The sequence below is a fragment of the Lithobates pipiens genome, unplaced genomic scaffold (assembly GCF_037356315.1).
Source record: "Lithobates pipiens isolate NorthernLeopardFrog02 unplaced genomic scaffold, aLitPip1_a1.2 Scaffold_13, whole genome shotgun sequence".
Classification (NCBI taxonomy): domain Eukaryota; kingdom Metazoa; phylum Chordata; class Amphibia; order Anura; family Ranidae; genus Lithobates; species Lithobates pipiens.
This window is the reverse complement of record NW_027507718.1, coordinates 287,870,190-287,882,330: the sequence shown is the minus strand read 5'-3', so window position 1 is coordinate 287,882,330 and position 12,141 is coordinate 287,870,190. Positions and strand designations below refer to the sequence as shown.

Genomic DNA, 12,141 nt, shown 5'->3' with positions numbered 1-12,141 from the left:
AAACTAGCATCTAGGGCTCACATATACTGTATATCAGGGGTGCCCAACCAGTGGCCTGGGGGCCACATGTGGCCTGCGGAGCCCTCTGATGTGGCCCGCGACCTCCTGCTCTGGGATGGTGGGTTGGCAAGCCCAGATTGGAGGTTGTCTACCTGCCATGCCAGAGCATCAGTGTTGTGAATGAAACCAATGGTACAGGAAGCAAGCAGCTGTGGAGCAGAGCTGCATAAGCCAATGCTTCCTGTATAGCACGGGCTCCTGTCATAGGTGGAGTGATACCAAATGCACTCGGCCTGGAACAGCAAGTTTATTACTAAAATCACAGTGTATATATGGACATCTCTGTTCTGCAGTGGTAACTGATTTGCAGGTATAGCGCAGTGTGCCTGCGGCTTACCTGCACTGAGCCATAGACTTCTCATCTTACCTGTGGGTTTGGTGCACTTTCAGAAAGAAATTCTATGGCAAAATACAGCTAACCTGCAAAAATCCACAGGTGCATCAGTGTAAAAGTAGCCTTAGGCCCCTTTAACATGATCTGTCTGACCCAATTGGACCCTCCATTCACCTCTATAGAGCAGCAGATATAAACAGACTTGTGTCCGTTTACACCTGCCTCCTTCCAATCCGATCTGCTAAAAAAAATGGAAAATGGTCCCCTTCCATTTGATCAGATGAGGGGGCCCATAGAGGAGAGTGGGCTGTGTCTGTGTCCGCTTTGCATATGCAGAGTGGATGCAGAACTGTCATCTGCTCATTGTGGCCCACGACTGGTTACTAAGTCGCTTAAGTGGCCCTTGCTCTTCAAAAGGTTGGGCACCCCTGCTGTATATGCATACAGGTACACTTACACAGTGTGTGGCTATCAGTGTTGCCTACCGTCAGTATTTTTACTGGCATCCAGTAAAAAACAGGCAATTTTAAAGTAAAAGGTTGCCAGTAAAATATATGGCTGTGACGCTTGGCTTGGTCTGGAGCCAGCTGAGACCATCCGAATGCCTGTTACAGTGTGATCGTGCGGCTCTGGCGGAGGCGGTGCCTGAGCATGTCATGTGATTAGTGCAATGGAGCCAAGCAGAGTGGCCAGAGCCTCGTGTATGGGAGCAAGGCATGCTGGGACAGGGAGCATCAGTGCTGTTTAGACTGTAGGGACCATTTGGCTTGGAGAGAGACTGTGACTCAGGAGGTGACGTGTCAGTGAGGTCTCATCATCTGTGCTGCTGGTGTCAGTGTCATTGTGAGAGTCAATTTCATGTGTGTGCCGCTCTAATTTCTTGGCCTTCTGAGGCCTGTCCTTGAGCTACTTACTTACTATATCAAAAATAAAATAAGACATATATTTTTTGCCTTATCCACCTTAAATCATATTGCTAATGGCATATTGTACTTGTTTGTAGCCTAAATACTCTAATTTGCACTTAAAACTGTAATTTTGAAACCTTTGTAAATGCCAGTAAGAAGTTGGCTATGCCAGGAAATTTTGGGTGTTGTGTCAGTAAATTTCAATCTGGTAAGTTGGCAACACTGGTGGCTATCCCTGCTCAACAGAATCCGATTGTTTGAAGGGACACGCTGGAAAACCTTTGTTGATCAGTGGGTGCAGCCAGTTACTTGCAGCTGCTGATCAGTGTATCCTTCAGAATACAATGTCCTTCATCCACTTAGTTTGTGTGGATGGAAGAATTTTATTTTTGCGTTTTTCATTCAGCCAGCAGCCAAACTAATTTTCTAATGGCTAGCATGCCAGATTTCACAATCCACACAAAAGTCCGCCACATTGAGAAATTCAATTTTTGACAGCTGTACCTGCCACTGTCAGCACACACTGATCAGAGGCTGTAATGTTCGGCTGGAGCTGCTGATCAAAAAGCATTTTCCAACATGTCCCTTCGACAGAAATCGATCAAACAATTAACTTTTATTGAGCGGGGTCTGCCACAAACTGTTTGAAAATTCGGGCAAAGGCCTGCTAAAGCAATTGAATTTGGTCAGCATAGGGCCAGCTTTAGAGAAGAGGGGTTTAAATGAAGATGCGATCTCTATCACATCACCATCTAACAAACTCTTTATTCTAATGTTCTTGATGAGGACACACAGCCACAATTTCAGGTTGACAAAAAGGAGCTTTAATCTAAAACTGACACCGTTTTTTTTACAAATGTATTTATCTTCCATACATTTCAAACTTTGTCAGGGCATGCTTTTGCAAATATAATTCTGAATAAAAGGCATGTCCCAATTTTTGATCATAGAGAATATTGTATTCATAAACTATATTGTAATTTCCTCTGTGTTTTTTTCATTTCTTTTAGCTCTAATGCCATTCCTGCTGTTTAGTCACAGAAATGAAATTTTTAGCATTGACAGCGATGGGACCAATTTCAGAACAGTAGCACGTAACACGGGGTCTTTAGCCTCTCTGGATTTTGATCATCAGGATCAAAGAGTCTACTGGCTTGATCTCAGCAAAGGTTTTCTTCAAAGAGTGTTCTTGAATGGGACTAAACGTGAGGTAAGGTGCATGAAAATATATAGCAAAAAATGAATATTCACACGCACATTACATTGTAACAGATCTGCATGTATGCAATACAATGGATTAATTATGGTTGGACAATAAAGGGCAACTCCACCAAAACATGACATTTTTGATGGACTCTAATGATTTGAATTATTAACCACCTCCTTATATTGTGTCTCATTACTATGGTTTCTCATATACACCACCTAATATTAGGACACAAGGAAGGTGAAACCTTCTTTCATGTGAATCCCCAACTATTTTTTATACTGCATTTTGGAGAAGACATCTTGAAATCATAACACCATTATTTGTGTATGATGCAAGCATGTGACTCAACTTGCAACAACCTTGCAAAACTAAAATATTGTTCTGGTGGAATTGGTCTATATCAGTGATGGCGAACCTTGGCACCCCAGATTTTTTGGAACTACATTTCCCATGATGCTCAACTACACTTCATAGCGCATGAGCATCATGGGAAATGTAGTTCCCAAACATATGGGGTGCCAAGGTTCGCCATCACTGGTCTATACATATAGAATCCAGCCATAAAAATGTTATTTCCCCATATAATATTTAAACCCACATATTGGGATCAATTTACTAAAACTGGAAAAGTGCAAAATCTGGTGCAGTTGTGCATGGTAGCCAATCAGTTTCTAACTTCAGCTTGTTCTTGTTATTTTGCACCCTACCGTTTTAGTAAATTAACCCCAGTATAATAAATGGCATGGCATCTTACAATTGCACATGTGTATGTGATCTATAACAGCAACTGCATTATGATTGTTGTACTATCATGCAAGAACAGTAGTTTAGGCTGACTGTTCTGACCATTTACTTTGGTCACCCACAGATGTCTTTTCTGTTTGCACCCACTGTGCCCAAGAAATCTGCCTGTTTTTCCTCTGATCTGTCCATATGAGTTAAGTTTTCTCGGTATGTTTATCAACTAAGTACCCAAATTAAAACTCTCATTTTGGATAAGTTGTGGAAGGGTTAGAACCTCTGTCACATATTTATTGGTGGAACATTTTCTTCCTTTCCTGTTGGTTCAATGGTTTAGGACAGAAGAAGAAGTCAGGGTAAATCTCTCTCCGTGGCACAAACATCAATGAAACCAATTAGTTTCCCTGGCACATGTATCCCCATTGGAAGATTTCCCCTCGCCACTTGTTCCAGTAACAACTGTAAAATTTGGGATTTCTGTCCCATAGATCAATGGTTCTCAACCTCAGTCCTCAAGTACCCCCCACAGGCCATGTTTGCAGGCTTTCCTTTATCTTGCACGGGTACTTTAAATCAGAGTCAATGGCTTGGTATTTTGGACAGGCATTTTATCTAAAAAAATTGAGTGCACCCAGAAGGTTTTGTATTCTATAGTCATGATTCAGTTATACCATAATTAGATTTTGTGGTTTTAATTGTTGATTATATCATTGTTTTATATATGACACATTTCAGTTGATTATACTTTGGGTCTTACTTTTCTGTTATGGCTGTACAAATTTTCTTTTTCAGAGAATGCGTGCTGTAATGCAGGGAGCCACACTATTTACAGTGGACTGGAAACACAAAATGATTTTCTGGTCTAACCAGAACAAAGGAACCATAGAATGGACCAGCTTGAGTGGGAAGAAGTCTCGAACCCTTTTGAGAGGTTTAGTTCATCCCACCTTCATTTCTGTTGATCCTGTGGAGGGGTATATGCTACTTTAGAACTTCATATTATTTATTATACTATATCACACATTTTAATAATAATAATACAATAATTACAGTATTTGTTACTTTCAAATTAGGTGCTGGGAATATAGAAATATAGTGAATTTCATGTAAAAAATCATTGGAGGGAAATTCCTCTAGCAGCCATTAAAAGCAGACCACCCTTTACTGTGTAAAGCTGAACAGACCTATTAATGCAGTTATGCATTCATTAATAAACCATTAAAGGGTTGGTTCATCTTTACAGAAAAAAGTTAAAAGGTGGAACAATACCATATACCCTCCATACCCCCAGTCCCCACTGTATTTACCTCCCTGGGTGATGAGCCGTCGTTGCTGAGCCACTCGCTGAAACAGTGAAAAAGAGTGCCAGAGCTGAACTAAAAAGGTATTTACTCATAACAATTTTACAAGCAGTATGTAGCATGTGAGGAGGGGGTACGTACAGTACGAACAGTATTTTTAACCTACTTTTACCATTTGTATACTTACATTATATATATATATATATATATATATATATATATATATATATATATATATATATATATATAATGAGTACACCCCTCACATTTTTGTAAATATTTAATTATATCCTTTCATGTGACAACAACACTGAATAAATCACACTTTTCTACAATGTAAAGTAGTGAGTGTACAGCTTGTATAACAGTGTAAATTAGCTGCCCCCTCAAAATAATTCAACACACAGCCATTCTTGTCTAAACCACTGGCAACAAAAGTGAGTACACCCCTAAGTGAAAATGGCCAAACTGGGCCCAAAGTGTCAATATTTTGTGTGGCCATCATTATTAACCCTCTTGGTCATCGAGTTCACCAGAGCTTCACAGGTTGCCACTGAAGTCCTCTTCCACTCCACCATGGTGACATCATGGAGCTAGTGGATGTTAGAGACCTATGTGCTCCTCCACTTTCTATTTGAGGATGCCCCACAGATGCTCATAAGCATTTAGGTCTGGAGACATGTTGACCAGTCCATCACCTTTACCCTCAGCTTCTTTAGCAAGGCCGTGGTCGTCCAGTGACCAGTATGAGAGAGTGAGAGCAATAACACCAAATTTAACACACCTGCACCTGAGACTTTGTAACACTAACGAGTCACATGACACCGAGGAGGAAAAATGGCTAATTGGGCCCAATTTCCTAAGTTTTCACTTAGGGGTGTACTCACTTTTGTTGCCAGCAGTTTAGACATTAATGGCTGCATGTTGAGTTATTTTGAGGGGGCAGCAAATTTACACTGTTATACAAGCTGTACACTCACTACTTTACATTGTAGCAAAGTGTCATCTCTTCAGTGCTGTCAGATGAAAAGTTATCATAAACTATTTACAAAAATTTGAGGGGTGTACTCACTTTTGGGAGATACTGTGTATATATATATATATATATATATATATATATATATATATATATGTGTGTGTGTGTGTATATATATATATATATTCACACAGTCACCAGACACTTTATTAGGTACACCTGTTCAATTGCTTGATAACACAAATTGCTAATCAGCCAATCACATGGCAGAAATCAATGCATTTAGGCATCTACAGGTGGTAGTGCTTGCTGAAGTTCAAACCAAGCATCAGAATGGGAAAGAAAGGGGATTTAAGTGGCTTTGAACGTGGCATGGTTGTTGGTGCCAGAAGGGCTGGTCTGAGTATTTAAAAAACTGCTGATCTACTGGGATTTTCATGCACAACCATCTCTAGGGATTACAGAGAATGATCCGAAAAAGAGAAAATATCCAGTGAGTGGCAGTTGTGTGGACGAAAATGCCTTGTTGTTGTCAGAGGTCAAAGAAGAATGGGCAGACATGGTTCGATGCAACAGTAACTCAAATAACCACTTGTTACAACCAAGGTATGCAGAATACTATCTCTGAATGCACAACACATCGAACCTTGAAGCAGATGGGTTACAGCAGTAGAAGACCACACCAGGTGCCATTCCTGTCAACTAAGAACAGGAAACTGAGGCTACAATTCGCACAGGCTAACCAAAATTGGAAAATAGAAGATTGGAAAAATGTTGGCTGGTCTGATGGGTCTGGATTTCAGCTGCAACATTCAGATGGTAGGGTCAGAATTTTGCATAAACAACATGAAAGCATGGATCCATCCTGCCTTGTATCAACAGTTCAGGCCATTGGTGTAATGGTCTGGGGAATATTTTCTTGGCACACTTTGGGCCCCTTAGTACCAATTGAGCATTGTTTTAATGCCACGGCCGACCTGAGTATTTTTTTTGACCATGTCCATCCCTTTATGACTACGGTGTATCCATCTGCTGATGGCTACTTCCAGAAGTATAATGCACCATGTCACAAAGCTCAAATCATCTCATCACTGGTTTCTTGAACATAACAATGCGTTCACTGTACTTCAATGACCTCCACAGTCACCAGATCTCAATCCAATAGAGCACCTTTGGGATGTGGTGGAACGGGAGATTTGCATCATGGATGTTCAGCCGACAGATCTGCAGCAACTGCGTGATGTTATCATGTCAATATGGACCAAAATCTCTGAGGAATGTTTCTAACACCTTGTTGAATCTATGCCACAAAGAATTAAGACAGTTCTAAAGGCAAAAGGGGGTCCACCCCCGTACTAGTAAGGGGTACCTAATAAAGTGGCTGATGAGTGTTTATAGAGGTACATCTCAAAAAGTTAGAATATCATCAAAAGTTAATTTATTTCAGTAATTAAATTAAAAAAGTGAAACTCGTATATTATATAGATTCATCACACACTTGATTTATTTCAAGCATTTCTTTCTTTTAATTTTGATGATTATGGCTTACAGCTAGTGAAAACCCAAAATTCAGTATTTCAGAAAATTAGAATAATACATAAGACCAATAAAAAAAAAGAAAAGATTTTTAATACAGAAATGTTGGCTTACTAAAAAGTATGTCCATGTACAGTATAGTATGCACTCAATACTTGGTCGGGGCTCCTTTTGCATGAATTACTTAATCGATGCCCCGTGGCATGGAGGCGATCAGTCTGGTGTCTCTCCCCTTCCTCTTGGCAATACCCCCACAGATTCTTTATGGCAGGGTGTACAAACTTTGAATGAGGGCCAGATTTGATAAAGTGAACATGCGTGAGGGCCGACCATTTTGCCTGACATTCTTTTAACCATTAAAATTCATTCTAAGTGTATTCGTCCGAGCACTAATACACAGCCCAACAAGAATTCTCTTGCCTTTGTGGCTGCTGTGGTGAAGAGATGAACTCGGGCGTGTTATTTGAATATACCGTATTTATCGGTGTATTATGCCGCGTACACATGATCAGACTATCTGGTGGACTTAGTCTGGGGGACAAACCGCCGTAAAGTCCGCCGGACTGTCGGAACGAGCGGACCTGCCCACACACGGGACTTTTCCGGCGGACTGACCGCCAGTAAAGGAGCTGGAAGAAGGAGCGGAGGCCCGGCAAGAAGAACCGAAGAGGGGGACAAGACCCCCGAAGTCGGAAGAAGACCCCGGGCGGCGGCGAAGAAGAAAGCCAGGCTCCTCCGCTAGTAAAAGAGCTAGACCCCCAAGATGGAAGAAGACCCCCGGAGCTGTGCAATCAATTATTTTTAACCCTTGTGTGTTGTGTTTTATTTACATTTTTTTCACAGGTGAATGGGTAGGATTCCGATAAGCCCCCCGCCCACAGACCCCGACAACCAACGGCCAGGGTTGTTGGGAAGAGGCCCTTGTCCTCATCAACATGGGGACAAGGTGCTTTGGGGTGGGGGGGCGTGCGGCCCCCCTTCCCCAAAGCACCCCCCCATATTGAGGGCACGCGGCCTGGTATGGCTCAGGAAGGGGGGTGCTCACTCGTCCCCACCCCCTTTCCTGACCGGCCGGGTTGCGTGCTCTGATAAGGGTCTGATATGGACCTAGGGGGGACCCCCATGCCGTTTTTTCGGGGCTTTTTTTCAGGGTTTTTTTTTTTTTTTTTTTTTTAGGGCTTCCCCTTTAAGTCTATACCGAAGGCGGCGTCATTGACTTCCTTCGCTAGTCCCGGCTACCTGGAGCCACGCTCAAAATGAACTGACTTTTCTCAGTGCGGGAAAAGTCCATTCATTTCAAAAGTACGGCAGACTAGCGCACACACGACCGTATTGTCCGCCGGACTCTTTTTGAGTTAAAACTACTTACTAAGTCTGCTGGACTTTTGGGTAAAAAAAGTCCGCCGGAGCCCACACATGGGCGGATTGTCTGGTGGACTCGAGTCCGCCAGACTTTTCCGCCGGATAGTTTGATCGTGTGTACGCGGCATAACACGCACCTTCACTTTAAGAGGGAAGTTTTAGGAAAAAATTGAATTTTAAATAAAGAACTGTGAAGCAAAATAAGGGTCAGTGCCCATCTGCAGCCTCCCCGTTGCCATGAACGCAGACCCAACGTTGCCATGAATGCAGACCCACCATTATCATGAATTCAGTCCCCACGTTGCCATGAATTGAACCCCACCGTTGCCATGAATGCAGCCTTACCATTGCCAGGAATGCAGCCCCACCATTGCCAGGAATGCAGCACCCCTATTGCCATGAATGCAGACTCACCATTGCCTTCAGTGCAGCCTGATTGATGCCCATCTGCAAACTCGGATGGGACAGGTAGGGGGCGGGACGAGCATCAATATATTACATACAGCAGAATCCGTTTTCTCTGCGGCCTCTTTAATAGTCCCGCCTCCTATGATGGACCCACCATTGTCATGAATGCAACCTCACCATTGCCATGAATGCAGCCCCACTGTTGCCATGAATTCAGCCCCACCGTTGTCATGAATGCTGCCTTACCATTGCCAGGAATGCAGCCCCACCATTGTCAGAAATTCATTGCTAACAGTGTAGCCTGATTGATGCCCATCTGCAACCTCAGATGGGACAGGGAGGGGGTGGGACAAGTGCCAAATTATTACATACAGCAGAATCTGTTTTCTTGGTGACCTCTTTATTACAAAGTCCCACCTCCTATGATGGACCCACCGTTGCCATTAATTCAGTCCCACCGTTGGCCATTAATTCAGTCCCACCGTTGCCATGAATGCAGACCCACCGTTGCCTTGAATGCAGCCCCACCATTGGCATGAATGCAGACCCACCGTTGCCTCGAATGCAGCCCCACCGTTGCCATGAATGCAGTCCCACCGTTGCCATCAATGCTGTCTTACCATTGCCAGGAATGCAGCCCTGCCATTGTCAGAAATTCAGCACCCCCATTGCCATGAATGCAGACTCACTATTGCCATTAGTGAAGCCTGATTGATGCCCATCTGCAACCTCGGATGGGACAGGGAGGGGGCGGGACGAGCGCCAACAGATTACATACAGCAGAATCTATTTTCTCAGCGGCCTCTTTAATACAAAGTGCCGCCTCCTATGATGGACAGAACAGTCGTCCAATGGGAAAGGAGATGGGAAATTCACCTGTATGTACGGCACTTGTCCCACCTCCTCCCTGTCCCTCCAATGCAGCCAGCATGTACATCTTTTGTGGCCTCCGGCACTCGGGGATTCATTGGGGGCCACAAAAGATGTACATGTCCAAATTACCGGGCGGCTGCTCAAAACCGGAACGCGGGCCGCGATTGACCCGCAGGCCGGACTTTGGACATGCCTGCTTTATGGGGTTTAGATCAGGTGAGTTTGCTGGCCAATCAAGCACAGTGATACCATGATCATTAAACCAAGTACAGGCAGTCCCTGGGTTACAAACAAGATAGGGTCTGTAGGTTTGTCCTTAAGTTGAATCTGTTTGTAAGTCAGAAAGGGTACATTTTTTAAGTGTAGCTCCAGCCAAAAAACCCCCCTATTTTTAAGCTTTTTGGATAGCATAGGGAATGGTTAACACCCCTGTAATGCTTGTTTTGTTATCTACGCCCCTGTTCAGAAGATTTCACCTCACTTTCTGTTACAATGACAATTGGATTGTGAACATTTTGGGTTGTCTCCCTCCGTTTGTAAGTAGGAGTTGTTTGTAAGTCGGATGTTTATAACTAGGGGACCGTCTGTATTGGTACTTTTGGCAATGTAGGCAGGTGCCAAGTCCAGGTGGAAAATGAAATCAGCATCGCCATAAAGCTGGTCAGCAGAGGGAGGCATGAAGTGCTCTAAAATTTCCTGGTAGAGGGTTGCCCTGGCTTTCAAATTGATAAAACACAGTGGACCAATACCAGCAGATGACATGGCTCACCAAATCATCACTGACTGAGGAAACTTCACACTGGACCTCATGCAACTTGGATTCTGTGCCTCCCCACTCTTCCTCCAGACTCTGGGACGTTGAATTCCAAATGAAATGCAAAATTTACTTTCAACCGAAGACTTTGGACCACTGAGCTACAGTCCAATCCTTTTTCTCCTTAGCCCAGGTAAGACGCTTATGACATTGTCTCTGGTTCAGGAGTGACACAAGGAATGAAAAAGGAATTAAATAGTTGTAGCCCATGTCCTGGAAACGTCTTTGTGGTGGCTCTTGAAGCAGAGACACCAGCCGTAGTCCACTCCTTGTGAATCTCCCCCAAATTCTTTAGTGGCCTTTGCTTCACAATCCTCTCAATGCTACGGTTATCGTTGTTGCTTGTGCACCTTTTTCTACCACAATTTTTCCTTCCAATTAGCTGATTAGAGTGTGACAACATGGGTCTGAAATATTGAACTTTTTCACAATATTCTAATTTTCTGAGATACTGAATTTTGGGTTTTCACTAGCTGTAAGCCATAATCGCCATATGCTTGAAATATATCTCTCTGTGTGTAATGAATCTATATAATATATGAGTTTCACTTTTTGAATTGAATTACTGAAATAAATTAACTTCTTGATGTTATTCAATTTTTTTGAGATATGTGTGTGTGCATATATATATATATATATATATATATATATAATTCATAAGGTATATTTTGTATATTTAAACATATTTTGTTTTGTATTTATATGAATAGTTTTCTTTTTTTAGATAATACCAACATTGTAAGCTGGTCCTATGATCATCAGCAGAAGCTTTATTCTTGCTTCTGCTGACCACTAGTGGCCAAGTTCAATATTGCAGCAATTGTGCTTTGTAATTGTTACAAGTTATCAAAGAAGAAGACTGATCCCCAACATGAATTGCTTTGCAGATGAAATAGAAATGACTACAACTTCAACATATGCTAATAAATGTATTTGTTACACATATACTAATAAATGGAAATTTGTCAAAGACGGCTGCACACAAAATTGTATAATGAATGTACAGTGTATGATAATCAACAAGAAATGATTTGTCCAATAATTCTTTTTTGAGCATGTACATCAGTGTAAAAGTCATCAAGTCAGCCTAATAGGCTCTGTGATGTAATACGTCCATCCCCTGAATAAACCATCATACCGTAAAAAACGTTTAAGCAGGCACTTTTTAGCGACACTTAATTGCAATAAAAATATAAGAAAATAATAATACTTTATCTAAACTTTCTATTATCAATTACCAAGCATATCTTTATATGCATATATTTGAAATTGCATCTCCATTGACTGTGCTATTAGTTATGTTTCCTTTTTGATTTTCAGTTTTCTGTTCTGGACATCTGGAAGTTCAGTTTCTGTCATTGAAAGGTCCAGATTGAATGGAACCAATGTGACGTCTGTTATTGAAATGAAAGGAGAACTCAAAGGCCTAGCATTGGACACAGGTGACAAAAGAATCTACTGGGTTCATTCGGAACTAGATGCTGCAGAATCAAGCCTTGGCACATGCACTTACTATGGGGAATCTGTAACTGTAATTAAGCATTTAGCCATGTAAGTTTGTACACACATAACATTTTTAACATTTAATTTGTACATTCATTCCCACTATCCTTGCATA

At 42.1% G+C, this 12,141-nt stretch overlaps 1 protein-coding gene across 5 annotated transcripts in view; it reads left to right on the top strand.

Moving 5' to 3' along the window:
* The window catches only part of EGF (epidermal growth factor), a 198,747-nt gene that overhangs the window by 57,130 nt on the left and 129,476 nt on the right, over window positions 1–12,141 (top strand). For 4 of the 5 annotated variants that reach the window (XM_077476716.1, XM_077476717.1, XM_077476715.1 and 1 more), the window contains 3 exons: window positions 2,313–2,512; window positions 4,046–4,227; window positions 11,844–12,074. In XM_077476716.1, coding sequence (XP_077332842.1) covers window positions 2,313–2,512; window positions 4,046–4,227; window positions 11,844–12,074 — 613 coding nt within the window. Of the gene's footprint in view, window positions 1–2,312; window positions 2,513–4,045; window positions 4,228–11,843; window positions 12,075–12,141 lie in introns of those variants that run through there. The other variant, XM_077476718.1, reaches the window with a different exon arrangement.